This window comes from Daldinia vernicosa (genome assembly GCF_022497035.1).
Source record: "Daldinia vernicosa strain CBS 139.73 unplaced genomic scaffold F5Y00scaffold_55, whole genome shotgun sequence".
Classification (NCBI taxonomy): Eukaryota; Fungi; Ascomycota; class Sordariomycetes; order Xylariales; family Hypoxylaceae; genus Daldinia; species Daldinia vernicosa.
Window position 1 is genome coordinate 96,120 of NW_025953971.1, and position 27,802 is coordinate 123,921.

General features: G+C 48.7%; 9 protein-coding genes across 9 annotated transcripts; 7 read left to right on the top strand and 2 right to left on the bottom strand.

Moving 5' to 3' along the window:
• Window positions 1-720: 720 nt before the first annotated feature.
• Window positions 721-3,125, top strand: F5Y00DRAFT_255232 (permease family-domain-containing protein; the record flags this gene model as incomplete). The annotated part of the gene is made up of 9 exons (XM_048010276.1): window positions 721-834; window positions 1,004-1,093; window positions 1,149-1,245; window positions 1,312-1,405; window positions 1,472-1,823; window positions 1,875-1,984; window positions 2,047-2,527; window positions 2,588-2,712; window positions 2,762-3,125. 9 exons carry the CDS (start codon window positions 721-723, stop codon window positions 3,123-3,125), a joined length of 1,827 nt encoding a protein of 608 aa, XP_047861459.1.
• Window positions 3,126-3,708: 583 nt separating this feature from the next.
• Window positions 3,709-5,396, top strand: F5Y00DRAFT_246102 (ubiquitinyl hydrolase). The gene is made up of 3 exons (XM_048009083.1): window positions 3,709-4,016; window positions 4,082-4,095; window positions 4,159-5,396. The coding sequence occupies exons 1-3, from the start codon at window positions 3,995-3,997 to the stop codon at window positions 5,077-5,079; spliced, it is 957 nt and encodes a 318-aa protein (XP_047861460.1). The 5' UTR covers window positions 3,709-3,994; the 3' UTR covers window positions 5,080-5,396.
• A 2,012-nt stretch (window positions 5,397-7,408) lies between these two features.
• On the top strand, window positions 7,409-8,130 carry F5Y00DRAFT_272841 (carbohydrate-binding module family 13 protein; the record flags this gene model as incomplete). The annotated part of the gene is made up of 4 exons (XM_048013061.1): window positions 7,409-7,594; window positions 7,657-7,760; window positions 7,826-7,939; window positions 7,994-8,130. The coding sequence occupies exons 1-4, from the start codon at window positions 7,443-7,445 to the stop codon at window positions 8,128-8,130; spliced, it is 507 nt and encodes a 168-aa protein (XP_047861461.1). The 5' UTR covers window positions 7,409-7,442.
• Window positions 8,131-8,550: 420 nt separating this feature from the next.
• F5Y00DRAFT_166799 (proline-specific peptidase) lies at window positions 8,551-10,032 on the top strand. Its single transcript, XM_048004798.1, has 2 exons — window positions 8,551-9,412; window positions 9,566-10,032. The coding sequence occupies exons 1-2, from the start codon at window positions 8,730-8,732 to the stop codon at window positions 9,846-9,848; spliced, it is 966 nt and encodes a 321-aa protein (XP_047861462.1). The 5' UTR covers window positions 8,551-8,729; the 3' UTR covers window positions 9,849-10,032.
• F5Y00DRAFT_272845 (cysteine proteinase) lies at window positions 9,990-14,444 on the bottom strand (the record flags this gene model as incomplete). The annotated part of the gene is made up of 8 exons (XM_048013062.1): window positions 9,990-10,665; window positions 10,715-10,838; window positions 10,890-11,204; window positions 11,257-12,503; window positions 12,558-13,500; window positions 13,563-14,025; window positions 14,084-14,231; window positions 14,312-14,444. The coding sequence occupies 8 exons, from the start codon at window positions 14,442-14,444 to the stop codon at window positions 10,553-10,555; spliced, it is 3,486 nt and encodes a 1,161-aa protein (XP_047861463.1). The 3' UTR covers window positions 9,990-10,552.
• Window positions 14,445-15,782: 1,338 nt separating this feature from the next.
• On the top strand, window positions 15,783-18,078 carry F5Y00DRAFT_246110 (alpha-ketoacid dehydrogenase kinase). The gene is made up of 3 exons (XM_048009084.1): window positions 15,783-16,566; window positions 16,638-17,040; window positions 17,100-18,078. The coding sequence occupies exons 1-3, from the start codon at window positions 16,370-16,372 to the stop codon at window positions 17,898-17,900; spliced, it is 1,401 nt and encodes a 466-aa protein (XP_047861464.1). The 5' UTR covers window positions 15,783-16,369; the 3' UTR covers window positions 17,901-18,078.
• F5Y00DRAFT_246112 (Septin-domain-containing protein) lies at window positions 18,079-20,115 on the bottom strand. Its single transcript, XM_048009085.1, has 4 exons — window positions 19,692-20,115; window positions 19,471-19,633; window positions 19,098-19,408; window positions 18,079-19,045 (listed from the first exon to the last, which is right to left on the bottom strand). Exons 1-4 carry the CDS (start codon window positions 19,797-19,799, stop codon window positions 18,470-18,472), a joined length of 1,158 nt encoding a protein of 385 aa, XP_047861465.1. The 5' UTR covers window positions 19,800-20,115; the 3' UTR covers window positions 18,079-18,469.
• A 345-nt stretch (window positions 20,116-20,460) lies between these two features.
• Window positions 20,461-23,293, top strand: F5Y00DRAFT_255238 (periodic tryptophan protein 2; the record flags this gene model as incomplete). The annotated part of the gene is made up of 3 exons (XM_048010277.1): window positions 20,461-20,478; window positions 20,536-20,648; window positions 20,713-23,293. 3 exons carry the CDS (start codon window positions 20,461-20,463, stop codon window positions 23,291-23,293), a joined length of 2,712 nt encoding a protein of 903 aa, XP_047861466.1.
• A 1,335-nt stretch (window positions 23,294-24,628) lies between these two features.
• F5Y00DRAFT_166966 (BCS1 N terminal-domain-containing protein) lies at window positions 24,629-27,801 on the top strand. Its single transcript, XM_048004799.1, has 7 exons — window positions 24,629-24,898; window positions 24,950-25,758; window positions 25,862-26,027; window positions 26,098-26,338; window positions 26,475-26,509; window positions 26,614-26,781; window positions 26,923-27,801. Exons 2-7 carry the CDS (start codon window positions 25,267-25,269, stop codon window positions 27,588-27,590), a joined length of 1,770 nt encoding a protein of 589 aa, XP_047861467.1. The 5' UTR covers window positions 24,629-24,898; window positions 24,950-25,266; the 3' UTR covers window positions 27,591-27,801.
• The last annotated feature ends 1 nt before the right edge of the window (window position 27,802 follows it).

Genomic DNA, 27,802 nt, shown 5'->3' on the forward strand with positions numbered 1-27,802 from the left:
GCACCTTAGACGTTATGTACCGGTGCCCGTAAATGCATATGCATCTACACCTTCCTTCCTTCCTTCCTTCCGCCCCTTACTCACGACAATTCCTCCGTCGCTCTTTCCCTCTTGTTTCTAAACATCTTATCTTAGGCACGCGTGAACTTTAAAAGTGCCTGACTCAGCCAATGGGGTCTCAGGTATCAATCCCCTCTAGATGAGATACAATACGGAAGGTACGATCCTAAGGAACGCGGTTGCCCTGGTTGTCGCTCCCCACCGTCCTCTCTTTTTTTTTTACCTTTGCACAAACCGTCCAACTATTTATTTTTCGGCATTGTTCCCCAGGCAAGAGAAACATTCTTTTCTTTACAACTAAAGAGGGCACACCCTATCCAGTCACAGAGTAGCCTGCAGAGTCGGCACACACAAGACGGTGCGACTTTTCATTTGATCTCGTCCTCCGCGTCTTGTACCGTCTTCTAAGGATCTACTCGGCCTTCTTTTTCGCGCCCTGCCCTGCCTTGCCTTGCGCTGTTTCCCGATAAACAATATCGTCAAACCTTTGATCAAACAGTCTAACTTCCTACAATCATCCCTCTCACTTATCCTCAACCATCGTTGTCTTTGCCTAGCCTGTTGGACTCAATTTCCATTCCTCGCTAGGCTATTTTAATCAGTTATCTTCTGTGTACCCGATCTAACCGACGCGACTGCTTGTCGCTTGAGCGAGACAAGATGCCGAACATCTATGGATTCATCGATGGAGTGATGAACAAGGTGGCATATGTTGACGAGTACGTCAATCGATCAACTTTTGGTCGCGTCTTCCGCCTGGATGGGTCTGGTCACGTAAGTTAAATTTTTTTCATCCTTTTTCATAAACCATCACATACATCCTCAACAAAACATTTGATACCATGGATTCTATCTTTGTGATCATCCTATCTAATTCTCTCGGCCCGTACCATACAATACTTCCAACAAACACAGAAAAAGTCACCATGCTAACAGCAATTAGCCCCAAACCATCCGCGGTTCGTCTTTCTTTCGAGAGATCCGCGCCGGCTTGACTACCTTCGCAACTATGGCATACATTGTTGCTGTCAACGTGAGCATCCTGTCTACTACTCCTCTTCTTAGTCTATATACCTAACCAAAACAAGGCTGCTGTTCTTGCAGACTCTGGAGGCATGTGTCAGTGCCCGGAGGGATCTGAGCCTGGCTGCCCTGGCGATTTTGAGTACGCCAATTGCCAGACCGGTAAGTACTTGCTAACTCCGAAAAAAAAAAAATCACAAGTTGGAACCAGGGCTGACTCTTACGTAGTTCTGAAGCGAGATCTGATTACTGCTACGGCGGCCCTCTCTGGCCTTGCCAGCATCGTGTTCGGATTCCTTACGAACCTTCCTGTTTCTCTCGGGTATGCCAACTCTCTTCTTATATGAATTTGTTATCACATTATCGCATTATTCTAACCCACTTCAAGACCAGGTATGGGCCTTAATGCCTATTTCACCTACCAGGTCGTCGGTTGGCACGGCACGGGCATGGTCCCTTACAAGGTCGCTCTTCTTGCCATCTTTGTGGAAGGATGGATCTTTGTCTTCCTAGCTTTGACCGGAATGCGACAGTGGTTGGTTCGAATGATCCCGGCTACCATCAAGACGGCCTGTGGCGTCGGCATTGGCTTGTTCCTTACAGAGATCGGATTGTCTTATTCTGCAGGCATCGGTGCGATCACGGGTGGATTCTCTACTCCTCTCACCATTGGAGGTTGCCCTGCCGAGTATCTTAACGACAAGGGAGAGTGCTCTAGCCACATCATGACAAATCCTGGGGTAAGAATCATTATGCGCAGCATTGAGTATTTGGCTTACAATTAGTAACAGATGTGGATTGGTATCTTCATCGGTGGCATCTTCGTCGCGTTTCTGATGGCCTTTAAGGTCAAGAGTGCCATTGTCATCGGTATTGCAATCGTGTCAATCATGTCCTGGCCGTGAGTGGAACCTTATATTACCCCTTTTATCTATCGAATCAAACTTAACTGATAATCATTAGGCGCAACACCCCTTTCACTTACTTCCCTTACACGGAGGCTGGCGAGGAACGATTCCAATTCTTCAAACAGGTCATCGCATTCCATCCGATCAAGACTGTCTTGAATGCCCAGGACTGGGGTCTCGAGGGCGCTGCCGGAGCCCAATTTGCCTTGGCCCTCGTTACCTTCCTCTACGTCGACATTATTGACTGTACTGCGACGCTGTATTCGATGGCAAAGTTCTGCGGCGTTGTTGGGGAAGACGGCGACTTTCCCCGCTCGACTCTTGCGTATTGCACTGATGCAGTCATGATTTCAATTGGTTCCCTCTTTGGTTGTTCGCCCGTTACCGCCTTCATCGAGAGCGGTGCAGGAATTGCAGAAGGTGGTCGTACCGGATTGACTGCAATCTCAGCTGGTGTTTGCTTCCTCATCTGTCTGTTCTTTGCCCCAATTTTGGCCTCTGTTCCGCCCTGGGCTACGGGATCAACCTTGGTTTTGGTAAGCTTGCCCACCTATGAATGCTATAATCGAAGAGAGTGACTAATATTATTTTTCAAGGTCGGTTGTCTAATGATCCGTCAAGTCATCAATATCAACTGGCAGTACATTGGTGATGCTGTCCCGTCTTTCGTCACTCTGGCCTTCATGCCCTTCAGCTACAGCGTCGCCTATGGTCTAATTGCGTGAGTACCTTCTATTGAATAAACAGGCATAGGCTAACCGAAACAATAGGGGTATGCTGGTATACGTCGTCCTGAACAGCATGATCTTCTTTATCGTATGGGTCACCAGAGGCAGAGTCACCCCGTCCAACTGGCACGAGAAGGAGGTTTATGATTGGGGACTAGGTGCCAGAGATGTCCCTAGCTGGATGAAGCGTGTTGCCGGAAAGGTCATGCCAGGCCGTTTTCAATTCGAGACTAAGAGTCACAAGGATGCCATGGAACTGGTGGACAACGAGAGCGTTATGAACGCCGCCACTGAGACCAGCTCGCGAGGCCATTCGGATGAAGAAAACAAGGATGTACACGTCACGCAGAGCCACACTCAGCCTCGTATTCGACACCGAGAGCACGACTTGCCCTCGCTCAACTAAACGAGGGAAGCAACAAGGAAGCCAGTTGTATATGCCTGTTGTAGGCATACATTCTCTTATTTTGGAATGCTTTGAGGCGCTAATACGCACGAACGAGGGATTGGCGTAAGTGGAGGATCATGATCACGAAGATAATAGCAAAGCAAAGGACAGAAAAGGACAAGATGAGATGATTGGCGAGATGCTTTCTGAGATGTCTACGGAAATTGACTAGGATCCTTTTCCCCGAGGCGTATATAATTGTAAAGTAAAAGGAGCAAAAAAAAAGGGGGGAATTAATGTACTAGCAGGATCTCTTGCTTAGCTTTACAAGGACAGAGCAAATACCCAACTACCTAGGTATAGCTTTTTAGCAATGCAGAGAAAGGATATTTGTATGAAAAAAAAGATTGTGTTAACCGTAGTGTGAATGCTCCCCCCTAATTGATAGCTATTGTGGATCATCCCTTTATCTTATCAGATCATGATCCACAATAGCTCAGATTAGGTACGTACATACCTACCTATGTACATGCTCAGGCTGCCAGGTACGTAAGCGAAGTACGTACCGATGGAGCTCTATGTATGTACATAATTCACATCTTCAACTGCGACACAAACTTGACATCACACATTTATAAGCTTCTTTTCAGCTGTCTTACTTAAACAAGAAATTTCCAGACATTCTGCAACAGACGTCAAGATTTAGCGATATCTGTAATCTTGGGCTACTCACATGTCGGAGCATTCAAACAGTTAAATTCTCAGAGAAGGGCGTTCCTTGTTCCACGACAGCTAGCTTCTACCCGATCAGCGCTTCGATTTACCTGCCTGCATACTAAGAGACCTACCGCCAGCGCCTCGTCCGCCCTGGCAAGCAAAGCTGAAAGATGAGTGGTGGATGGAATACCAGTTGAGTTTGACTCCATCAGTGTTCCCTCGAACCCGAGCATGGATTGCTAATTACCTAAAAATAGTTGAGTCGGATGCTGTATGCGAAGCCCTGGTCTACTTATCTTTTTGATATCCCCGAAAGCTGATTATTATCCCGAAGGGCGTTTTTACCTTCCTTCTCAACAACCTAGGCGTTCAGAATGTTCAGTTTGAAGAGCTTCTTACGTTAGAGCCGGAAGCGCTGGCCTCGCTCCATCCCGTCTACGGCGTCATATTCCTCTTCAAGTACCCCACAGACACTCCCTACACCTCGACCGATAAGCCTCTCGATGGCACCTTCGACCACGACGCTGCGGAACGTCTCTGGTTTGCGGCTCAGACAATACAGAATGCGTGCGGTACGCAGGCGTTGCTCTCGGTGCTCATGAACCGGGGCGGAGAGGTGGATATCGGAACCCCGCTAAGCGACTTCAGAGAATTCACGATGGCGTTGCCGCCCGAGTTCCGCGGCGAGGCGCTCAGCAACAGTGAGCTGATCCGGGACGTACACAACAGCTTCGCGCGCAGTAGCCCGTTCGTCGACGAGACGCAGCGCACGGGCGGCGAGACGGAGGATGCGTTCCACTTCATCGCGTACACGCCCGTCGATGGCGTACTCTACGAGCTCGATGGCCTACAGCCGGCACCGATTGCGCACGGGCCGTGCACATCGGAGACTTTCCCCACGCGCGTCATGGACGTGCTACAGCGCCGCATCGCGCGCTACGATCTCTCGGAGATCCGGTTCAATCTCATGGCGATGGTCGGGGACCGGCGGGCGGTAGCGCGGGAGATTGGCGACGCGGAGATGCTGGCGCGCGAGGAGCAGAAGCGTCGCGATTGGCAGTTCGAGAACGCGCTGCGCCGGCATAATTTCGTGGGGTTTGCGGGGGCGGTGCTTAAGGGGGTTGTGGATCTGAAGATTAGGGAAGGGGGGGAAGATGCGTATGCGAAGTGGGTTGAGGAGGCGAAGGAGAAGACTAGACAGAGGCTGGAGAGTCGCAAGAAAGGGGGTGGGGAGGATGTGGAGATGGAGGGATAGTGTGGCTACTCTTACTTACGTCTGACGTGAGCACTTCGTGACGGCTATGTTTAATAGCAATTATTAGATGTGTTAGGGTAGAGGAACCCCCTATGTTTACTTAAGGTATCTATTATTGGTGGCACTCGCTATCTTGCGATGGGGCCTGTGGGCTGTATGGTAGGTAGTATATAAGATACTCTTACGAACGCCCCAGCTTGTCTTTAGCTTAGGCATGGAGGGGCCTGAATATACAGCTACCGACCCTTTTTGGTCCGGTTTTGTGGACGGGGAGCTTAGGTTCTTGTGTGTCGAGATATAGTGCGGAAAGCCATGGGGAGGGCAATAGGTAGGTGTATTGATGAAAAATCTGATAAGGTCTGGCCTCTATAATACTATTAGGGGCTTCATTCTCTTTGCTGTGGACGTATATATGAACTGGCTGGATTATTTAATATGTTGGATGGGACCATGTTGATGATGAGTTATACCGAACCGAAGTAGTGATAAACGGAACCTTTTAGTAAATCTAGGTACCTAGCATACGAACCAGGAAAGCAAATCTGACCTAGATCCTACCTACCTATGTACCTGGATCCCCTCAGCCTCATTCTCAACTCTACTGCAGCTAGATATATCGATATTGTTTACCTTACCGCGCACCAATGGTCCTTTCAAGCTAGCAGCTCGCAACTATAACCGTTCTTTCTTCTCTTTGTATTCGAGATTCTGACGATTGGATAACGCAAAGGGCCTCCCGTTCTATATTCAGGCCTTCAGCCCGACATGTCGGATTCGCCTAAGGAGGGGCGTATTAGGCGCTTCCGGCTCGATGATGGACATGTCTACCGTTGTCGTATATCTCCGATTTTGGACGCGGGGACGGTATAAATTGCCGCTGATGACTGACGACGGGTTCGCTGACCTTTCTTTAGTGAATAACTTATGGCAGGACTTGGAATTATGCCAAGCTCAACAAGTATTCTAGCCAATGACGGATGGTAATGGCAATGGCTTTAGCTTTCATACTACAGAGCTGCCAATGCCATCATCTGCGTGTTCATTACTAAGTCGTTCTTCCATCCTTCGCTAATCTGTTAGAGAAATATAGGGCTGAGAAATGGACCATCGTAGTGGCATATTACAAGTTCTTGGGGGTACTCTACGCGTGGCTTCACACCGGAGCAGATGGAAGAAAGGGGTAGAGTGTATAGCGTGGTGAGTACCCACAGCCCCTTCCTACATGATAGCAACATCGGCATCGAGCGGAACGCCTCGGTAGCCCCTACTACCAGTGGTACCAGCGGTATTGATAGAGAGAGAAGAGCCGCATCTTTTAGTACACGGTAAAATAAGTCCTTATTTAGCTACTGTAGTAAGTCAAGTATGAATTATTAAGGGCTAAGCACTTGACTTTCACGCCTAAGGAACCTACTCCACTACTATTCTATTATTCAAATAGGAGCAACGTGTGCCGAGATTATAGAGCTTCATTCTGGAAACATGTCGAAGCATAGGATAGGTTATATACGATTACAAACATCTAGAAGAATCGTATCGGTAATAGTCTTAATAAATATAGAAGTTCAATATATTGTCGTAGTGTCAAATATCCGGGGGAAAGGTCGGCATATGATGGTCGACGTCACTGGAATATAATCCCTAATCCTTCTTTTACGTTGGTCCCCTACGTACGGTCTGCGTTCCGACACAATGCCGCAAGTATCCACACAGCGGAGGACCCGCCGGCCGGAAGTCAGTACCGGGCCCGCACTTACTCTGGTCATCATAGTTGGTCTGCTCTTAAGGCGTTTAAGGAAAAGGAAAAGGGGTTATCTAGCACAACACATTCCCCTGTGCATCCAAAACGAGACACCGTCACAGACAAATCCAAAATCAGTCCCCGCGATATTCCAATGCCGCCCCCGATTATTTTGTACATATTAGCCGACGACGATATAGGAGGGGAGGGGGGCAAGTAAAGGAGGCGATACAAATACATAGCGGCAGATCTATTGGTGGCCGTCTTCCTGGGGGAGATCTGCCGACGATCGTTGATACGACGCATGGCCCCCGTCGTCGTCAATTTAATTAACGTGTAATTGACCGGATTAGGTAATGTATACCAAGCTCCGAGAAATGGGGAAAATCCCCAGGCTCGAATAAATAACCTTTAATATATTTTTCCCCAGCTTGGGGTGGTCTGCCTGTCAATTAGGCTGGTAGATTAATTCCAAAAACACCTTGAATATGGCTTTGGCTGTGGAGGAGATCTGTATACGTAAGGTACCTTAGGTATATAAGCGACTTGCATCATCTTTCAGTTTTTGACCTAACTGATGATGGTAGCCTCAAAATTATCTAGTTACATAACAAGAATCAAGATGCTAGTAACATCTCTACTCACGCTCGCGTTCGCCGCGACTGGCTTCGCTCAGGCCCCTGAGGGCTACAAAACCGTTTACATCACGTCGATGGTAGACTCCAAGTTCGTCTTGGTTCCCAAGTCGAACACCAGCGGCAGCACTCTAGTAATGTACGTCTATGGCCCCCCAGTCGTAATAAAGCACATATACTAATCCGCCTCTCACCATCTAGCAAGACCGGCAGCCAGACGCCCGAGCAGCAATGGTACATCAAGACCGGCAGCACCAAGATCCAGCTAGCCGGCACTGAGCTCTGTCTAGACGCAGGCGAGAAATGTGAGCATCCCCTATACACCTTATACCACCCTGTCCCAGCCTACTAACACGACAAATCCTCTCAGCTAACTGGAAGGACATGGCCAACATCTACATCAAGGAGTGTTCCGACACGGCGGATTCGCAGAAGTGGGTTGCCATGGAAGACGGACGGATCGCCGTCGAGAAGTCGAGTCCCCGTAAGTACCACAATGTGTAATCGTCAGAGCGTAAGAGCTAACAACTAGAAACAGAGGAGTGCCTCGACCTGCAGTACATGCGTGCCACGGAGAACAACCCCGTCGGCCTGTACAGCTGCGCCGGCCTAGGAAACACGGGCGCCGCAGACAAGGGTATCAACTGGCCTCTCACCGAGGTCACTGCTCCTTAAGGAGGTAGGCTGCTCGGTGATGTGGTCGAGTACTTGTTGTATATAGTAATGTGGTAAATAGCACACACACACACACATATGAGCTATGAGTTTAGGTTGAAAAGAAAATGAATATAGCATATCGGTCGTATTTACATATACTGGTAACCAATTTACAATTACCTTTTCCTCTATAGTCTCATCGCTAGTACAACGTGAGATGCGCCCATTAGATGAGAAGGAAGAATTATTTCTCTTCCGTATCAGATTCCCCCTAGAATATTTGGATGTAGTTAGATGTCATGACAATGACGAGTTAACCAAAGACTCAAAGCATGGTATTTTGGGTACGGGGATAAAAAGAAAGAAAATAGAAGTGTTCTTAGCGTAGTTAATCTATTTGTAGACCGGATCCCTCTGATCTGATTCGGCAAGGCTACGGCGTCCTGTAAGGGAGAGAGCCGGACCGATACGGATGTTACACCCTGTTGGTAGTTGCACCAACCCGGGACCAACCGGCCATTTGGACACACAACCTACTCCCGCTCTTTATTTCAATTCCCTTTACTTCACCTCACCATTCCCCTCCCCTCCCCTTCAACAACCCTCGTCGCTAAACCATGCCCGAAATCCAAGTCCAAGAAGGCAAAGCGCCTTTCAAAATCCCCTCAATCGACGAGCCCTGCTTCACCTACTACAAGATCATCGGGGACCTCTCGACCGGCGCGCCCCCAGTCGTCATAGCCCACGGCGGACCCGGCGCCGGCCACGAGTACCTGCTCTCCTTCGCCGACCTCTGGCCGCAATACGGCCTGCCGGTAATCTTCTACGACCAGATCGGCTGCGCCGCCTCCGCGCACCTCCCGCAAAAAGCCGGCGACCAGTGCTTCTGGCAGGAACAGCTGTTCCAGGACGAGCTCGACAACCTGCTGGACCACCTCGACGTCGCGCGCCGCGACGGTCCCGGCTTCCATCTCCTCGGCCAGAGCTGGGGGGGCATGCTCGGCGCGGGGTTTGCCGCCCGCCGGCCCCGGGGGCTGCGGAGACTGGTCCTGGCCAGTGCGCTGGCGAGCAAGGAGCTAGCTACTCGGGGCACGCTTTTGTTGAGGGGGCAGATGCCGCCGGGTATGCAGAGGGCGCTCGACGAGGCTGAGCAGAAGGGCGAGTATGATAGTCCTGCTTATAAGGAGGCGCTGGACTTCTACTATAGGAAGCACGTGTGTCGTGCTGATCCGTTTCCGCCGGCGGAGCTGCTGCCGGCTTTGAAGCATCTTAGCGAGGATACGACGGTGTATCGGACAATGTAAGTTGTGCCTCTCTCTCTTCTCTGGGATTTTCGTAGTGAATGCAGCGAAAGGAGCGGTTAGGATTTACAAGTCTTCCCCTTTATCTTTCCCAAGTAGACCCTCCTATTTCCAACCCATGTCTGCCCCGATTCCACTTCTAATCCATCCAGGAACGGCCCGTCACCTCTAACAGCAGACGGTTCTCTAAATAACTGGACCGTCATCCCCCGTCTCCCCAAAATCACCTCTCCAACCCTCGTCTACAACGGCGAATACGACACCTCGCACGACATCGCCCAAGTCCCCTTTTTCGAGCTCATCCCACGCGTTCGCTGGGTCACGTTCCCGGGCGGCGGCCACATGTGCCATCTGGAAGGCGGAGGGCTGCGAGAGAGGATTCTGAAGGTCGTTGGCGAGTTTCTCACGCAGAAGGACGTTTCCGAGGCGCAATGATGTAATTTGACTCTGGAATTGATAATAGTCTTTCGAGGCTATTCAGGTAGATAGTCTACCCCTTATTGTATGTACTATTACATCGCATAACACCATAGCTTAAGAAAAACGCACAAAAGACCTTTCGCATGTACGTACAGAGTAAATTTTCTATACAACAATTCTATTCATGCATGCCCTGCAAAGGATTGAACTCAGTTGTATGTAGAGCAGGCCCTAACTTTGCCCGGACCCTGGGGTCTTTTCGTATCTAGATCCACGAATTCAATGCCCAGGTCAAAAGCCTACCGTCAGTTTTGCCACTGTCGTGCTACTCCATGAGAAGACGCCCAACTTGCCCCAAAACCTTATCCGATTTACCCCGGACATGTTTCTGTGTGACTACCCTTCCGTATTATCTTGTCCGACTAACCATGCTGTACTAAGAGGTCCAATTGACCTTTGCCCCCCGGCTGATCCCTCTTTGCTTTGCTCGATGCATGCTTTGAACCTCCTGCATGTCTTCGAGGATGAGAGGAAAACGTCGCAGAAACCCAATAACAGGTACCTACTTAATACAAAAGGTATGTCCGGGTCGTCGGTTATCAGTCATCGGCCGGGATCCTCAACGAGTTCCTTCCGTGATACTTAGCTGGCCCTCAAGGGGACACAGGGAGCACATTCTCGCTCCTCATAGCAGGCTTCGATGAAATATGTAGGAGAATCTACTTGAGGAACATTTCTCCCCCATTCCGCGTTGTTCTTGAACGATCCAGGTGGTCTAGCCCAAGCACGACGTCGTCTTCTATCGTGCCTCCTTCATCGAAAAGCACATCCTCTACGTTATGTTAGCTGCGCCTCGTAATTACTGTGGCATAAGTCCTTACCGTCGTTGATATAAGCCGGCTTCTGGAATCGTCGCACTATTGCGAATTTGATCTTTTCGAAAGCCTTGCCCTTGATGCCCGTTCGGTTCTCTAGTCGCTTCTTTGTCTCGGAGAATGGTTCACCCTGGTCTGAATTAGTCGTGCCTCTCTTTCTCATATATATTCATGTATTTACCTCTTTGAGGAGGAATTTGAAAGGGATTCCGTGGACCCGACTAGCGTCATTCTGGAAATGAATGACCTTAATAAAATCTCTTTCGTCAGCGTCCACTTCCTCTTCCGGAATTCGTTCCGCTATCACGTCGGTGTAATCATTAATACTAAGAACTGGATAGTTAGGCACGAGTTCCCGGTGAAATTTGTGGTGATGAATTTCGTAGACCCGAATTCGACCACCCTCGCGTTCATCCTTGATCTGCGCCTTCTTTACGAAGGCCTGCACAAGATCTTCAATATGCCCTTGCTTATTTACCAAGACGTCAAATGTTTCCTAGAAAAATCCTGATTAGATATATTCCATATACATATCTCGGAAAACTCACGGCCTTCGTCATGCCTTCACTCAACCAAGTCACCTTAACATTCTTTTTCGTATCTAGTTCTGCAAGACTCATATCTAGAACTTCGAAGAAGAGAGAATTGGGCTTGGTCTGCATCGTCTGTTGAGTGTAGTTATTTGGATTCAGTATGGTACCGAGGTTTTGGCTGACAGCCCTCCTGACTGCCGCCTTGGGACTTCCTGTGGAAGCGTTGGCAGTGAAGAAGCGGATATGAGTAGGATCTACACCTAACTCTTCGCCTACTCTCTCCGAAAGTTGATCGTAAGTAATTTTCGTGCTTAGTGTAAGAATAAAGCTCTTATAATCAGTTTTCTCGCAGCGAGGGTGAGGATCGAAGCGAACTTCTCGCTTGTTGCAGAGGAAGTCGTAAAATCCCTTGGCATCATCATATCGGTCCCATCGTTTAGGCGTCTCTTCCGAGTTCTTATCTCCAAGACGAGGGATCTTCCCGAGAAGTTCGCCCGATTTCCGCTCGGCGATTCTCTGGAAGCATACGATATCGCCGTCCTGGAGCTCAGCAGCTTTCAAGGTTTGTTTCGCCTTAAGACTCTCGATCATTGCCGGCTTAATCTCCTCCCACATAGACAGCTGTTCTCCCGAGGGTAACTTGTCGCCCCAGCCCATCTTCTTGGCGATCACGGGCACTAGATCTTCAACTTTCTTCTCCTTGCTTACATAGATATGACCTACTCCTTCGAGAACTTGCCTCTCAGCGTCGAAGTGCTTCAAGAAGAGAAGAATCAAGTCGTTCTTAACGACCACATCGTTGGCATTGCCCTGATATGTGGGCCAAATAGCTTGTCCTTCAGCATCAACCTCTTCTGCAACTTCCGCCCACAGTTTCAAGGCAGAATCTCTATTTGTCGTGACCATTTGCTTGCAAATATCGCCTAGTTGCACCGACACGTTCATAATCGGCTGATCAGGTCTGGTGGTCTTATTCTGGCGATTTACCATAACCCACAAGCGAATTCTCTTGGGATCTAATCCGTTTTTCTTGGCAAACTCATCTGCAATAAAATCTTCGACGCGAAGGCTTCTTTTGAGGTTGTAAAACCTAGGGGCTGCTGGATCTTCGGCAGGGTCAGAGTCGAAGTTTGCAAGGTCGGTGGAACCGTGATGCTTGAACGTTTCTTCCGTAACAATTTTAATAGGAACATAAAGATGTTGCTCTTCACGTTCTCTTCTCTTGGCCTCACGTGCAGCCGCCTCCTCATCCAGACGTTTTTCTAATTATGAAAATTTAGCTTAATCTTTAGCTTGAGTTACGCGAGGAAACTTACGGAGATGTGGCGGGCAATCTTCGTTCTTGACTGGCGTCAAAACTTGATCCAGCCGAGACTCTCGGATATAGACCAACATATACGCACTCATCTGACGCATAATCGGAGACTTCTTTTGGAGGCCTGTGCGAGACTGTAAAAAAGAGGCTGGGTATTCACCCCCGAAATTCTCCTCCAGTGTCTCTCGGATGGTGGCCTTTGTGACTTTGTCGTCGTCGAACTTGTAGAACCAGCCGTCCTTGTTGGGCTTAAGATAGGCATAGTAGTGACCCGCATTCAAATCACCACTGTGCACCAGGACACCATGCAGTTTATATACCCACGGTTCGGACTTGTCCGCATCCTGGTCAAGGTAAGGTTTCAGGTCTAGAACCTCGGGGAATTCGAAACGGTCGTTGATCTTCATCATCGTATCGCGTTGGATATCGTACTCGAACCGCTTTAAATGGAGATGTAATACTTCGGGAAAGCTCTTAAATATTACACCCTTACGAGCGTCCTGATATTTGAATTCGTCGCCTGCCCAATACTTGTTGTCGCCATCAAGAGTCTCCTGTTGAATATAATCTCTGAAACTCTCCTCGAGATTTGGTATTCCCCGAACGTTGAGTTGGATATCCCAGAAGTCTTCGACTCGGCTGGATTCATATTCAACGTCAATGCAGGAAACGTACGTTTTTATCTTGCCGCTGAGCATACGTGGAAGAGCGTCTTCCGCTGCAGTGCCCTTCATCCTCTCCTCCATACGTTCAATTAGCTTGCGGGAGAGTTCCTGCACATCTTGTTGCTCAAAGATATGTCGTGTGTCCCAGCCGAACGATTTCGTTAGCTCGTTGGTACTCACGGCCTGATTTGAAATTTGGAGCTGATAAAATAGTCTCTGGAGGGCGTAAGCGCTATTAGTTATGCTCTCGTCTTCCGCCGTCGGGATTTCGTAAACGGCCTAAAACGTGTTAGTGCACCTTTCCAACTAGATAGATTCCTCTTTAGAAGCTTTCATCTGACCTTTCGAAAAGCATTTGTGAAGAATAGCGACTGTAATAGCGAATTAAGGTAGCATGTGGCACCCTGGTTCTTTAGACCAACATACCCGGTTTCCTTCTTAGAATCGTAGTTATTGAAGTTGTGCCATAACACACCAGTCTCATCTTCGACCACTCTGACGTAGGCGGTGATATTGACGGAGTCGTTCTCGACGAGCGGGCGGCCAGAATTATCCCATGGTTGCTGGAACATTTTCCTTAACTCGAGGAACCGCGTAAAACCCCAATCACTCTCCTCCTTTGTAAAGCGGTGATGGGCTGTGTGATGGTAGAAGAGGGATGGGTCATTAATATTCCACATGACCAGCCCGAACTGTACACAGCAGCTCCAGTCCTCAGGTATACTATTGGCATCTGGGAAGCCATGCTCAAGATATACTGAAGACTGGTCAACGCCATTTCCAAACGGAAAGAGGAGAATTCGCCTGCGCAGCCAAGTCAGCAAGCCAGCTCTTCGAGTAAGGGTATCCGATAGGTGCTTGCCATGGGTGTCCACCGGCTTCAAATACGGGGCCATGCTCCTTCTTGGAGAGGGCCCTCCAGTTTTGTACGGTCCATGTATTGACGACATCTTCTAAAATCTTAGGCTCGTCTAGGAGAGGTGGCAGCACTATTTCTTTCATAGCCTCAACTAGAATGGTAGTGTTTGTTAGTGGGAATCTTTTCTGAGGTAAAAGTATCCAATTCATGCTATCTAGGACTTATACGTACAATCGGTAGCTAAGATAGCGCTCTCGAGATTCTCAGCATCGTTGTCCAGTTGTTCTGGATTGATCTCTGTGACTTGATCCTTCTCGCTTAGGGTCGGTTGGACGATCATCTCGTCCTGGGTGTCTACCACCATCTCGTTCGGCGAGTGGATTTCGGAATCGTAACTCTGATAAGTGAAGGATACCGTTAGCTGGCTCTAGACTCGTGATTGGAAGCAGAAAAGTTGGGTCGGAGTTTATGTCATCGGGGATTTAATTGGAATTAAAGAGTTGGCTTAGAGTTGGCTTGGGAAAGTCTAGGTAAGGTAGGGCGCGCACGAATAGGAAAGGATTGTTCAATAAAGAGACTATCGCGTGGCGTTTCTTTGGTAGAGTAAGAGTAGTAAAAGTAGGTAGTTAAAGTAGTTTAACAGTGCTAATAGTGCTAAATAATGCTAAGAGGAGATATTGGCTTACCATGGTTGCCTATGATTTGCTTAATACTATCTCTAACAATCTCTGCTGCCGACTTCCAGGCTCAATGTCGAATGGTCCTCCCAAACCCGCAAGATAAAAATATGGTCGAGGTCCAGCTGCAGACACAGCGGGGCTACGACGGGTGGCGTGGAAAGAAATAGCAGGGGAGGCAGCGCAGCTCACTACTAACCGCTGCAGCAAGAGCAGTCGGGGGAGCTAGAATTAGAGGTTAATGAAGTTACGCGACTAGGCGCAGGTTGGTTAAACGTAGGCTGGAGAAAGGAGAAAGGAGAAATATCTGAAGGAAAGAAAACGGAGGTGAAGCTCTAGTAGAGAATTGCTTCATCGACTTACCAGGCCAACAAGCGCTAAGATGGGAGTAGAAAGTGGGCTGTGACACTTCGGGTCCATATACGTGTACAGGTAGCAGCGTACTTTTTCTCTCTCGCTTTTGCATAAGGCAGCCTGGAGCGCGGAGCAGAAGGCGCAGCGGGGGAGAATTGGACGGATCTGTTACATTTTCTACACTAGGGCAGCATTGATGGTACATGTAAGGAACATTGAGCATTTGAACCTTACGGCGCGGGCGAATGTTTTAGAAGGTAGCCTATACTTTATAATTGGTCGTATTTCTAAGTGGAACTACTGCTCTCTTCTAGAATGATAATGTACATTAGACTTTCTGCTAAAGACTTCTACGCCGTAGCTGACTAAACGGCGTGCTTTTATTGTAGAAGCCCCGCCAATACCTCTCAATTGGCAATGACGTTACTACGGTAAGCACCCACATGGCCGAGGCAGCAAGTGCGATTTCTTCATCTAGAGGATAGGCTATTACGTAGTGGGACGAACAAAAAGAATAGACGACCCATCTGCCTAGGTATTCTATACCTCTATATAATAATCCTATCTTAGGCATGTGTGTATAGAATTCAAGTTAACGGAGACATATTAGAACGAATACAACTATAAGATATATGTTGCTTAATTAAGCCCTACATACTTAATATTATGTGCTTGGATGTATGTACTAATATAATTACTCTAAATTTTGAACATTGCTATATTATAACATGGCTACAATAACGAGGTAAATATACCTATATTAGTAAAGGGCGTAATGATTAAAGGCCAGCGTTGAGGTCCTTCTTTGTTAAACTTGAAAATTGCCTGTCCGGCATGAATGTACCTCTATACCGGTATCAAACCTACTACCTATACGGCATATCGATTAGAGAAATGTGGGGGGTATCATTCATCATTCCCGCTCTGCAAGCCATACGTTAGGTACACTAAGCCAAGTCCTTTGCCCTTAACACTAAGACCTTTCAGAGTCATAGGTCACCACCTCGTTACCGTCACAGTAGCGCTACCTTCCTCCTTATTTACCTGTATGGAACCACAATCGATCTAGCGAAACCGGAACATGCGATGCCCATCCCGGAGTAGGTAACATGTGAGGGCGAGTTTCCCAGCTCAACTCCAAACGCAGACTCTTTCTCTCCCCAAAAACGAGAGCACCGCTTTCTTTCTTTCTTTCCTACTTCCTCTTGTATATCTTTCCCAATTGTTGTATCGTTCACTCTGGTATGGAATCGTCGGTATGTTACCATTCGCGGTGCAAGATGCCACCAAAACCCTTCGGTTGACCTCCCGCCCGCGAGCCTCGATTATCTCGGCTCGGGTCCCTCTTTCGCCGTTACTCGCCTCGAGATTGATAACCGGCCGTAACAATTCCAGTAGAACAAGCAAGCGGTGGTCGCACACAGCGAAATGGAGACCGGTGCAGATCCTAGATGAGTATGGTGTTCCCGCTCTATGTATGCTCGTAGTATCGTGTGACTGATAGTAGCTCTCATATGTGTATGCAGATGGGTTGTGAAGGAAGCTCGTCCCATTAGCTTACGACAATTGATGGTATTCGGCCGGTCACTGACCGAGGCGCGGCTGATTAGCTCCGCGAACTATGTTCGAACCGAACTCCCCACGAGAATTGCCCACCGAATCCGGGACATGCAACGCTTGCCATATGTAGTTGTTACGAACCCGCATATCAGCGACGTGTATGAGCTCTACTATACCGCATTCGACACGTTCCGGCGTATCAGAGAGGTCAAGACGCTTGACGACAATGAACACCTTTGTACAGAGATCGCCAAGATGCTACGCGCCCACTTGACTGTGATCCCAAAGTTAGCCATGGGTATAATTGAATGTAGCGGGTTAATGCCCGCATCCGAGCTGGATCACTTCATGAATACCATCTTACGATCCGTGAGTAGCTTTGCTGCAGCGATTCGAATGTAATCCGAGCTAATATCTCCTCATTATAGAGAATATCCCGTAGAGTGATCGCAGAGCAACACCTCGCCCTGACTGAAACCTTTAACTCGCACTGGTTCTCGCCCGGAGCCAAGCTCTCCGAGTCCGACTTCATCGGCGAGGTATTCATCAAGTGCGTAGCTAAGGACGTAATCGAGCACTGCGCAAAAGCCGTCCAGGACCTCGCACGATCTGCCAATGGACCCGACACCAAGATCCCCGAGATCAAGATCAACGGGCACATGGACTCCTCGTTCCCGTATATCCTAAGCCACTTGGAATATATCATAGGCGAGCTCCTCCGGAACTCGGTCCAGGCCGTCATTGAAAAGCATCAGCAGAGCAAAGACCCCGCCTCAAACCCACCACCCATTGAAGTGACCTTGTGTGAGGCGCAGCAGCACGTCATCATCCGCATCTCGGACCAAGGCGGCGGCATCCCGCGGGACATTCTCCCGTATCTATGGTCCTTTGGCAAAGGACCTCTCAAGAACCAGCGCCTCGAGAATCTCGGACAGGTCCCGCTCATGGCAGCTACGCTGCAGGAGCTTAGAGTCGACGACGGGAGGCTGCATGGGCTGCAGAGCGAGCGGTCAGGCCACGATAGCTCGCTCTCTTCACTGTCCACCCGCCCACCTAACCTCCGCCTCGGGATGGGTCTCCCGTTGAGTCGGGTGTACGCCGAGTACTGGGCTGGAAGCCTAGAATTACATAGTTTGGAAGGATATGGTGTAGACGCGTTCCTGCAGATTTCGAAGCTGGGGAATAAGAACGAACAGCTAGCTACGAGAGCAGCAATGGACGCTGTTTAGTAGTGGGAAAGTTAGTAAATGCATAGCTGTAGGATTATGGGACTACAAGTAATTATATCGACTAAATCGATGAGCTCATATGTAGCATTAAAAACGCCATAGGGTCTAGTTTGACCAAGGTTAAAAGTGTGCGGATAGAGTCACAGGGTAAAAAAAAAGGCCCTGGTTTGCTTTACTGGTATCATAGAAATTTGCGATTACATCGTAAAATAAACCTAACTGATCTGGAGAGAAACGGAGGTCACAAGTCGACCTCCAAAAGGGAGAATATTTTGATATCGCAGGTAAGCCACAACACGCTTGCCGGTCCATAACCCTCCTTCCCCTGCCATTAGCAGACACAACAACACCAACCGTTAGGACCTTGACAATTCACCTCTCGACACATGTAAATTAGCTTGTAAGCATATCATCCACCAACGACCCATCATCCCGTAGAATCAGAGATGCTGCTGGGACCCGGCTTTCTCAACAACTCCATACTCCCTATTGGACGGAAGCATTAAACTAGCGCTAGCGGAATCAAATCGTTTCGTTGGCGAATTTGGGGGTATATAGAGCGAAACTCCTTAGCGGCGGCCGCTGCGAGCAAGGCTGCCTTGCATTTGCTCGAGTTCATTCTCGAGCTGCTTGATCTGAGCGTGGGTCTGCTCGAGATCCTTGTTAAGGCGGTCACGTTCGGCGATGAGCTTCTGCTCCCATTGTCGGAATCGCTGCTCCTCGACCTTGACCTGCTCGGTAAAGCGCTTGCGAAGGGCTTCTTCCTCCTCCTTGTACTTGGGGTTGTCCAGCTTGCGGGGGCGGGCCTCGCCGAACTTCCGGGTCTCCATCTGTTGGGCTCGGTACGCTTCGTAGTGCAACTCCTCGGTCGTGTGGATGAGGTCAAGCATATGCGTGCGGATTAGGATCGAACGTAGCTTCTTGAAGTCGCAGTGGTCCTCGTTTTCGACCTCGGCAACACCCCACGAGTACTGACGGCCCTTCACAATACGACCATCGCCCGTCTTGACATCCTTCTCCGAGCCGATAACAGCGAAAGGCATGGCGGCCATGAGACTGCGTGCATGCTGGGCAGCGGCCTCATCGTCCTCCTCAATCGGTGGCTGGTAGATCTTGATGCTCTGGGCCTCGATGACAGCACGGATCTAGATACACGTTAGTCAGTAGAACGATGAGCCTATGGATACGTAAACATACCTTAGCCTTGAATTTGGCAAGGTCAACAGGGCTCAAAGTATCAGCCTTGGCAATAACGGGGATCAGGTTGACTCTTGAGCAGAGTCTCTTCATGACCTCGATATCCAGAGGCTTTAAGGTGTGGCCAGTGGGTCTAATGAAGTACAGACAAGCGTGGACACGGAGGTCGATCTTGTCCTGACGGCGGGGTTGCTGCTCCTGGAGCATATAAGACTCATGCTGATCATCAAGGAACTCAATGATGGGCATCCATGAATCTCGGTTGTTCACGTAGTCGCCGAAGCCAGGTGTGTCAATGACAGTTAGGCGAACTGCACGTACGATAGTTAGTAAATGGCAGGTAGCTAATTGAGCTTTGGAATGGAGCTAGTACCTTTAAAGAACTTCTCCTCCAGTTCAGCCTTGGTAATCTCGATCTCGACGGTCTTATCAACCTGCTTCTGATGTCGTCGCTTGTGATCGGCATAGTTCTTGATGGTTGTGGAGAAGAGGGTGTTGATGAAGGTGGTCTTGCCTAAACCAGATTCACCGGCAACCTGATATAGCTATTAGTGATATGGATTATAACAACCTGAAGCTCACAAGGTACAGTACCATAATAGTGAAAGCTGCACCTCTCTTCGCAACAATCTTGTGTCGCTGGTTGGGCAGATTGGCAATGCCAATTGGCGACGCGCTCTCGGCAGCGGTGGCTGGAGGCATTGTGATGGAATTGGAATTGGGAAGCTGTTAGACAAGAACAAGAAAGTTGATTGTGATAGAATAAAGGTACAAGGCCAAGAAAGCGTCCAAGCCTAATTGTCGTTGTATATTGATTGTCGGAGGATGTTTCTATGTAGAAACTCTCTGGATACGAACCGACGTGTGATGTTGACAGACAAAAGGGTTCGGGCTACTTCAGGGGAAAGCGTTGCTGGTCAAGCAAATTTCCTTACCACAAAACCTCAAGTGCAGGGCAACCGAAAGGGGACAGGGATTAAATTGAGTGTCGGGCAGTGGCCCCTTTCCCCATTTCCCAGCCGTGGTTCGAGCGTTCTGGCGTTAAAGCCTTGACCGCCTGCCACTAGGTACTAATTCCAATGACGTCTAGCCTAATTAGGTTAAACACTAGTGGAGGTACCTGTGGTAACGTCAATCCTAAGGAAGGAGTCTTTGTCATTGATTGATTGGTTAGGAAACTTCCTTGAACTGCTACACTAGAGCTTTGGGCCAGTGGACTGCTGGATAAAAGTATTATCTTATCACTGATAAGGAAAACAAAAAAAAGTTCTGGATTAGATCCAATTCGGCGCATACAATCCATGAATATATTGAAGGCATAATTCTCTAGCAAAGTTGTCTACATTCTAACTATGTCGTGACAATGAAGACCGATTTTAAAGTAAGGATTCCCTATATAATTTATAAGCTACGAAACATATCCTAATTGTCGCAATAGTTTTCTAACCTTCTCGGGACCGTGTACTGTCAGGGCAACCTCTTATATAGTCCTGATGGAACATGTTTGTTCTCACCTGTAGGAAACCGAGTTACGGTTTTCAACTTAGTAGAGTATGTCTGATTTCAGTTTTCTCAGCTTAGAAAGACATGATTCCTAACTACGCCACGCCAACAGTAACAAATCATACACACTTCCTTTCGCGCATAGGAAAAACATCTCGAGAATTGGCTTGACGCCGCGGGGCAATCTCCTACTCTCCGTTGACGAAGACGGCCACGCAATTCTAACTAACGTCCCGCGACGAATCTCTATATACCACTTCTCTTTCCGATCTCCTGTCACGGCTCTCGCCTTTTCACCTTCGGGGCGCCACTTCGCTGTAGGATTAGGTCGAAAGACGGAAGTATGGCAAGTTCCATCAACTCCCGACTCGAACGCAGATGGGGAGCTAGAGTTTGCACCTTTTGTTCGACACCACACGCATATGGGTCACTTCGATGACGTCCGTCACATTGAATGGTCCGCCGATTCGCGCTTCTTTTTAACTGCCTCTAGAGATCTGACAGCCCGAATATGGAGCTTGGATGCGGAAGAAGGATTTACCCCAACAGTCTTGTCCGGTCACAAGCAGGCTGTGATCGGAGCCTGGTTCTCGAAAGACCAAGAAACAATATACACTGTCAGCAAAGATGGTGCCGTCTTTGATTGGCAATATACGAGGCATCCTAATGCGCCGCCGATAGATGAGGACGAAGATATGGAAGATGCCGATAACGACGGTATGCGCTGGAGGATTGTTCAGAGGCATTACTTCATGCAGAACAATGCTCATGTTAGATGCGCCGCTTTCCATCCCGAGTCAAATCTCTTAGTTGCCGGTTTTTCTAACGGAATATTCGGCCTATACGAAATGCCCGAGTTCAACACAATTCATACGCTCAGCATATCTCAGAACGAAATTGACTTCGTCACAATAAATAAGAGCGGAGAGTGGCTGGCCTTTGGGGCTTCTAAGCTAGGCCAACTCCTTGTTTGGGAGTGGCAGTCAGAGTCTTACATTCTAAAACAGCAGGGCCATTTTGACTCTATGAACTCCTTAGTCTATTCCCCTGACGGAAAACGCATTATTACCACCGCTGACGATGGCAAAATCAAAGTCTGGGATGTTGATTCCGGATTCTGTATAGTGACCTTCACTGAGCATACGAGTGGCGTAACTGCGTGCGAGTTCGCAAAGAAGGGTAATGTATTATTTACTTCGAGTTTAGACGGTTCCATACGGGCCTGGGATCTCATACGGTACCGAAACTTTCGAACCTTTACAGCCCCGAGCCGGCTTTCATTCTCCTGTATGGCAGTTGATCCGAGCGGTGAAGTGGTCGCTGCAGGGTCTCTAGACTCATTCGATGTTCATATTTGGTCTGTGCAGACTGGTCAATTGCTTGATCAGTTATCCGGCCATGAAGGCCCTGTCTGCTCTCTGGCATTTTCGCCGAATGGAAGTACTCTATTCAGTGGAAGTTGGGATCGGACGGCTAGGATGTGGTCAATATTTAGTCGCACACAAACTAGCGAGCCTCTACAATTACAAGCAGATGTCCTCGATATTGCGGTCCGGCCAGATTCAGCACAGCTCGCAATCTCTACTTTGGATGGCCAATTATCATTCTGGTCGGTTTCCGATGCAGAGCAGGTATCAGGCCTTGATGGCCGGCGAGACGTGTCAGGAGGTCGAAAAGTCAGTGACCGCAGAACCGCCGCTAACGTTGCCGGCACCAAGAGTTTCAATACTATACGATATAGCACAGATGGAAGTTGCATCTTGGCAGCCGGAAACAGTAAATACATATGTCTCTATTCTGTGAGTACTATGGTTCTACTGAAAAAATTCACCGTCAGTGTCAACCTTTCGTTGTCGGGAACGCAAGAGTTCTTGAACAGTAAGTTGCTTACAGAAGCGGGACCTGAGGGGTTACTCGATGACGAGGCAGATCATTCGGACCGCGAGGCTCGACGTGATAAACTATTACCAGGTTCGAAGAGAGGCGGGGATCCGTCCGCCAGAAAGAAACTACCTGAAGTGAGAGTGACTAGCGTAGGCTTCTCACCTGCCGGTACTTCATTTTGTGCTGCATCCACGGAGGGCCTTCTCATATACAGCGTAGACAACGAGCTTCAGTTTGACCCATTCGATCTCAATATGGAAATCACACCCGCATCTACCCTTGCTGTTCTTGAAAACGAGAGAGATTACCTTAAGGCTCTCGTCATGGCGTTCCGCCTTAACGAAGCCGGCTTGATTAAGAGGGTATTTCAGTCCGTGCCGCACACGGACATCCCATTGGTAGTGGAACAGTTCCCTACTGTATATGTCGCAAGACTATTACGGTTTGTTGCAGCTCAGACCGAAGAATCCCCCCACATCGAGTTTTGTCTCCTGTGGATCAAAGCCTTGGTAGATAAGCATGGATCCTGGCTTACGGCAAATCGAAGTAAAGTTGATGTTGAGCTACGGGTTGTCTCGAGAGCCGTTACAAGGATGCGGAACGAAATCAAACGACTGGCAGACGAGAACGTATACACGGTCGACTATCTGCTTGGGCAGGCTACCACTAAGGCAAATACCAATGGCCAGGCCCTAACCACAGGCGGAGATACCCCTATGAAGATGCTTCCATCAGGGGAAACGCTCATCTTGGAGGACCACATGCAGTCTGAGGGTGAGTCTGAAGCTGAATGGATCGGGCTAGATTAACGGCACGACCTCGGGTTACAACGCGTCAGCTTGAGGACATGTGGTCTAGTGCAGACACGAGCATATACATGTCGCTTTCTCCTTCCGATCCGATATGAGGCTCTGCGGCCTCTGGCGATACGAGAATTCTCTCAACCCATGACCGAATTGAGGGATTCTACTCGGATTAGGATGCTAGGATATCCATGATTACCCGCAGAGAGAAGCGAAGTATTCGTTCCGGGACCAGCATTGGTTGGTCTCGTGCGAGATGAGGTTTGTTCTCGCCTCGTTCAACCATTTGGTCCCATAGGCTTATTTAGGTATAGGGAGGGTATCTTTGCAACATTCCCCAATTTAATACAAACCGATATACCCTACCTCGACAGCCGCAAAGTCCTTAAGAAATTCATGAGGCATATGCTAGTTGGTCCATCAATATTAGCTCAGGTTTTTATGTCACCCTAACTGCGTGAAATGCAACGGTGCTCGGGAACGTCTCGCAGTATCCAGGACGGATATATTCCTATAAGGGCCCAACGCTCGTGATTGACTCGGGCCGAGCCCCGCCCAGCTCTGGTTCGGTTGTTTAGACGTTAGATTGTGGTGCATGCCGTCTTGTTTGTGCGATATTGGATGCCATGGAGTTGGGAGGCTTAGTATCTTTCAGCCGCCCTATATTGGCCTGGCGTTGGGACTAGAAGTCTACTTGTATGTAGCACTAGCAGCTGGGAACATACATAACGTACGGGGATATATGTGGGATAGTGCATATTTTAGAGACCTGCATCTGTTTATTGGACGTTCAGCGTGACCCTTTATCCGACGTGCACTTTCAAGATAGTCTTAATTGCTTTCTTTATACTTCTAGATATTCCAATCAGAGTAGCGAGAGCCTACCCCAACTTACTATGAGACACCGAACAAGATGTTGTGCTGTTAGGACTTGTAAGTCTACTAGCGCCGACGCCACCTTAGCTACCTAAGGTAGTTGGTGTTCGTTCAAAGGACCTTTCGGCAGATTTGTTGGCCTTGTCTGCCTTAGGTACCTAGTTAGTAGGTCCATTATAAGCCCGCATCGTTGTGGGTTAATTGATAGGGGGTGGGATAGTAGAATAAGGAAATCACGAGCAATATATAGAAGTATATTCTATAAGAAAGTGAAGCAGGAAAACTAAATAGGATCTCTGGATGGATGACTTGCATTTTTCTAAGTAAACACTCTAGATTTGATTGGATGTCTATTAAGCCTTCATCGGTAATATATGACACTTTACAGGGTGACTATCTCCAAGATTATATGCATTGATCATACCTAGACCCATCTATATACTCCACATATGTATACAGACAATTGCAGCTCTAGTATGGGCGCTTTGAGTCAGATTATATTGTTGAATACTTATGAATCATAGTCGCATCACAAGTAGTTCCTTGCCGCTTCGCAATCTAGTTGCGCTAATCCTACCCTATAAGGGATAAATATAAGCACTATAAGTTAGAACGACCAATTCAAGCATATAAAAAGTTAAAGAGCAGAGAGTTGGTCATACTTTATAGAAAATCACTTTTAACTAGTCCCAACATATTGATAATTCTTATATTCGAAGCTGGGGGTATACGTAGGTAGGTATGTGAGTTTTTCGGTAGGAGGCAGACGACTTACACATGTATTAGACCTAATGCGCAGGCATATGTATTCGCCACATAATAGGTTGACTCTGGTAATTACGTACCTTATAATCCGTATATATATACCTGACTAACATAAATCATCATCCACTTAATTTCTAAATACTTACTTGTATTACTCTACTTAAGGAGGCTCTAGAAAATAGCTCTGCCCTCTGGCTGCTAATTTAGACAATTAAACCTCTTTATAAGAAGTTGCCCATCCTTCTGTTCTCCCTTTGGGTACCATAAACCATCAACCACTGGTTCTTCAATATCCGGTACTCGCCACATGTGATATAAAACCATCACGGTACCTAGATATGGACTACGGCGCCGTCTTTCACAGCCTACTTCCAGGCATAAACGCAAATATATCGCATGCGGGCGGCAACTCCTCGGCAGCTGATAACACGCACCATGCAAAAGCAGTCGAGGGCATCCTGACTCTCGTCGGGCTCCGCGGGCTCGCGCCCATCTACGGGTTCATCGGGGGCTGGCTGGGCTTCGAGCCGTCCAATCTATTAGCTGTGGTCGGTGTTCTATGGGCCCTTAACAAGGTCCTCCGTCAAGTGTACTCGTTTCTCTACCGGGCTGTTACCGGATACTTCATGAGCAGTGTACACATCATGAATAACGACGACATCTACATCCATCTCATGGACTGGCTCGCTACGCACCCTAGGATGGTGAATTCGAGAGACCTGGTCGCTGAGACGGCGAGTAAGAGGGACTGGCTGAACGAGGATGCGTCGGACGTGGCTAGAGATCGGTCTGGACGTTACCTTAACTTTTCCAACCAAGAAGCAAGGGCTGTGAGTTTACTAACTATTCCCTCCTCTTATATTATTCCTATTCCTATTTCCACTTTATCCAGTACCACACAGTGCATTCATACTAACATAACACCCTTCCCAGCCGCCATTCTTCAGTCCCGCCGTCGGCCTGCACAGCTTCTGGTGGCGCGGCCAGTACTTCCAGTTGAACCGCAAGCGGGAGTCGATATTCGATGAGAGTAGCATGTCAGGGCAGATGTTCCGGGACCAGGAAGACCTGATCATCTCGTGCCTTTGGAGAAGTCCGGGTAAAGCTCCCCAGTCGTTGGCCCCCCCTCATCTCACACACATACGAGCTGACGCGTGAGTGACACTTAGAACCTATCAAGCAGCTACTAGCCCATGCCAAGGAGCAGTACTTCCGTGACCACCAGGCCAGGACCACTGTTAAGCGGCCAAGCACCAATGCTTCTCGTCGGTACGCGGGCCGCGTTGGCTGGCATCAGGTGGCGAATCGACCTATCAGGGATATTAAGACTGTTGTGCTAGACGAGCAGCAGAAATTACAGGTTCTTGCGGATATTAACGAGTACCTACATCCGGAGACACCAAAGTGGTAGTAAGTAACAGTCACTGTTATTCGTTACCCTTTTCTTAGCATGTATCGATCGTTTATAGGCTTTGAACAAGAGCTTGAATTCCCGATTATTTGCTAAATATCCCAAAAGAGAAATTACTGACTCCTGATTCTGCAGTTCAAATAGAGGTATACCACTACGGAGAGGATACCGTATGTATTTTAAATACCCCCTTTTCCTTTTTTGACTTGTCCTGGGAGCTAGCCTTCCCTATTCAAAACTAAAAGGTAATAATTACTGACAATTATTGGTGTAGTTTTCCATGGACCCCCAGGAACAGGCAAGACGTCGCTCTCGTTTGCTCTCGCCGGGATCTTCGGTCTTGATATTCACGTAATATCGCTTCTCGAGCCGAGCTTGACGGAAGAGGATTTAAGCGCACTGTTCGCCTCGCTCCCGCGCCGCTGCATTGTCTTATTAGAAGGTATGTCACACTGGTAACGGCAACATCAAAGTTCACGCTGTCCCTTTACCCCCTGAAATATCTAGGTCATAATTCCTAGATCTTCTTCAGTCTTAAAACTTCCCGAAACTAAACCCATCTACTAACTACTCCCTCCGGTAGACATCGACACAGCCGGACTCCGCCGTCCATCCCTCAACCAATTCGACGACGAAACCTCGCAACCCGAGCCCCAAGATGCCATCACCGCCAAGCCCAGCAAACACAGCAATAGTTCCGCTCCCCGCGACTGGAAAGTCAGCGACCTGGCGCGCGCGCTCAAGAAAGAAGGCGAAAGCGATCAAAAATCCGGCATCTCCCTATCCGGGCTCCTCAACGCCATCGACGGCGTAGCAAGCCAAGAAGGCCGCGTGCTGATCATGACGACCAACACCCCCGAACAGCTCGACGACGCACTGATCCGCCCGGGCAGGGTCGACCTGCAAGTAGCCTTCGCGAATGCGACGCGGGACCAGGCGCGCGAGTTATTCGTGCGCATGTACGAGGAGGACTCGGCGCGGCCTCCTACCCAACCATCCGAGAACAACAAGAATCAGCAGGTACCCGCCCCCCAACCCGCCGATCTCGACATATCTATCTCCGAGCTCCCCAGCGTCGCAGCCGCCTTCGGCGCCAAGATCCCCGACGGCGAGTTTTCGCCCGCCCAGATACAGGGGTATTTACTCAAGCGCAAGAGGCAGCCGCGCAAGGCGCTCGAGGAGGCTGATAAATGGGTGGAGGGTCTGCTAAGGCAGAAGGCGATGAAGAGCAAGATTTTGCAGGTGCAGTGAGTTATGTACGATGTGTGGTCATTAGCTAGATACATAGATAGATATCTGGGGTAATGAGGGGTTGGACATCTTTACCACGGCGACTTAGAGAGTTGATATTCCAGTTGCATAGCGGGGAAGCTACATCTAGATTGGCCGCCCGTCGTGGCGTCGATTGGAGTTTGGGGTCTCGTTTATGATGTCTATTAGCATCTACTCCTAGCGAAGCGATG

What these genes read in the sequence shown, in the direction of transcription:
- F5Y00DRAFT_166799 (XM_048004798.1), top strand. Translation starts at nt 8,730, where the DNA reads ATGCCCGAAATCCAAGTCCAAGAAGGCAAAGCGCCTTTCAAAATCCCC. An exon ending in ACGACGGTGTATCGGACAAT is followed by an intron (nt 9,413 to 9,565) that starts GTAAGTTGTGCC and finishes TAATCCATCCAG; the next exon opens with GAACGGCCCGTCACCTCTAA.
- F5Y00DRAFT_246112 (XM_048009085.1), bottom strand. Translation starts at nt 19,799, where the DNA reads ATGCCTCCAGCCACCGCTGCCGAGAGCGCGTCGCCAATTGGCATTGCC. An exon ending in GTGCAGCTTTCACTATTATG is followed by an intron (nt 19,634 to 19,691) that starts GTACTGTACCTT and finishes TAGCTATATCAG; the next exon opens with GTTGCCGGTGAATCTGGTTT. An exon ending in GGAGGAGAAGTTCTTTAAAG is followed by an intron (nt 19,409 to 19,470) that starts GTACTAGCTCCA and finishes TCGTACGTGCAG; the next exon opens with TTCGCCTAACTGTCATTGAC.
- F5Y00DRAFT_246102 (XM_048009083.1), top strand. Translation starts at nt 3,995, where the DNA reads ATGAGTGGTGGATGGAATACCA.
- F5Y00DRAFT_246110 (XM_048009084.1), top strand. Translation starts at nt 16,370, where the DNA reads ATGTTACCATTCGCGGTGCAAGATGCCACCAAAACCCTTCGGTTGACC. An exon ending in CCGGTGCAGATCCTAGATGA is followed by an intron (nt 16,567 to 16,637) that starts GTATGGTGTTCC and finishes ATGTGTATGCAG; the next exon opens with ATGGGTTGTGAAGGAAGCTC. An exon ending in TGAATACCATCTTACGATCC is followed by an intron (nt 17,041 to 17,099) that starts GTGAGTAGCTTT and finishes TCCTCATTATAG; the next exon opens with AGAATATCCCGTAGAGTGAT.
- F5Y00DRAFT_166966 (XM_048004799.1), top strand. Translation starts at nt 25,267, where the DNA reads ATGGACTACGGCGCCGTCTTTCACAGCCTACTTCCAGGCATAAACGCA. An exon ending in CCGGAGACACCAAAGTGGTA is followed by an intron (nt 26,339 to 26,474) that starts GTAAGTAACAGT and finishes CTGATTCTGCAG; the next exon opens with TTCAAATAGAGGTATACCAC. An exon ending in ACCACTACGGAGAGGATACC is followed by an intron (nt 26,510 to 26,613) that starts GTATGTATTTTA and finishes TTATTGGTGTAG; the next exon opens with TTTTCCATGGACCCCCAGGA.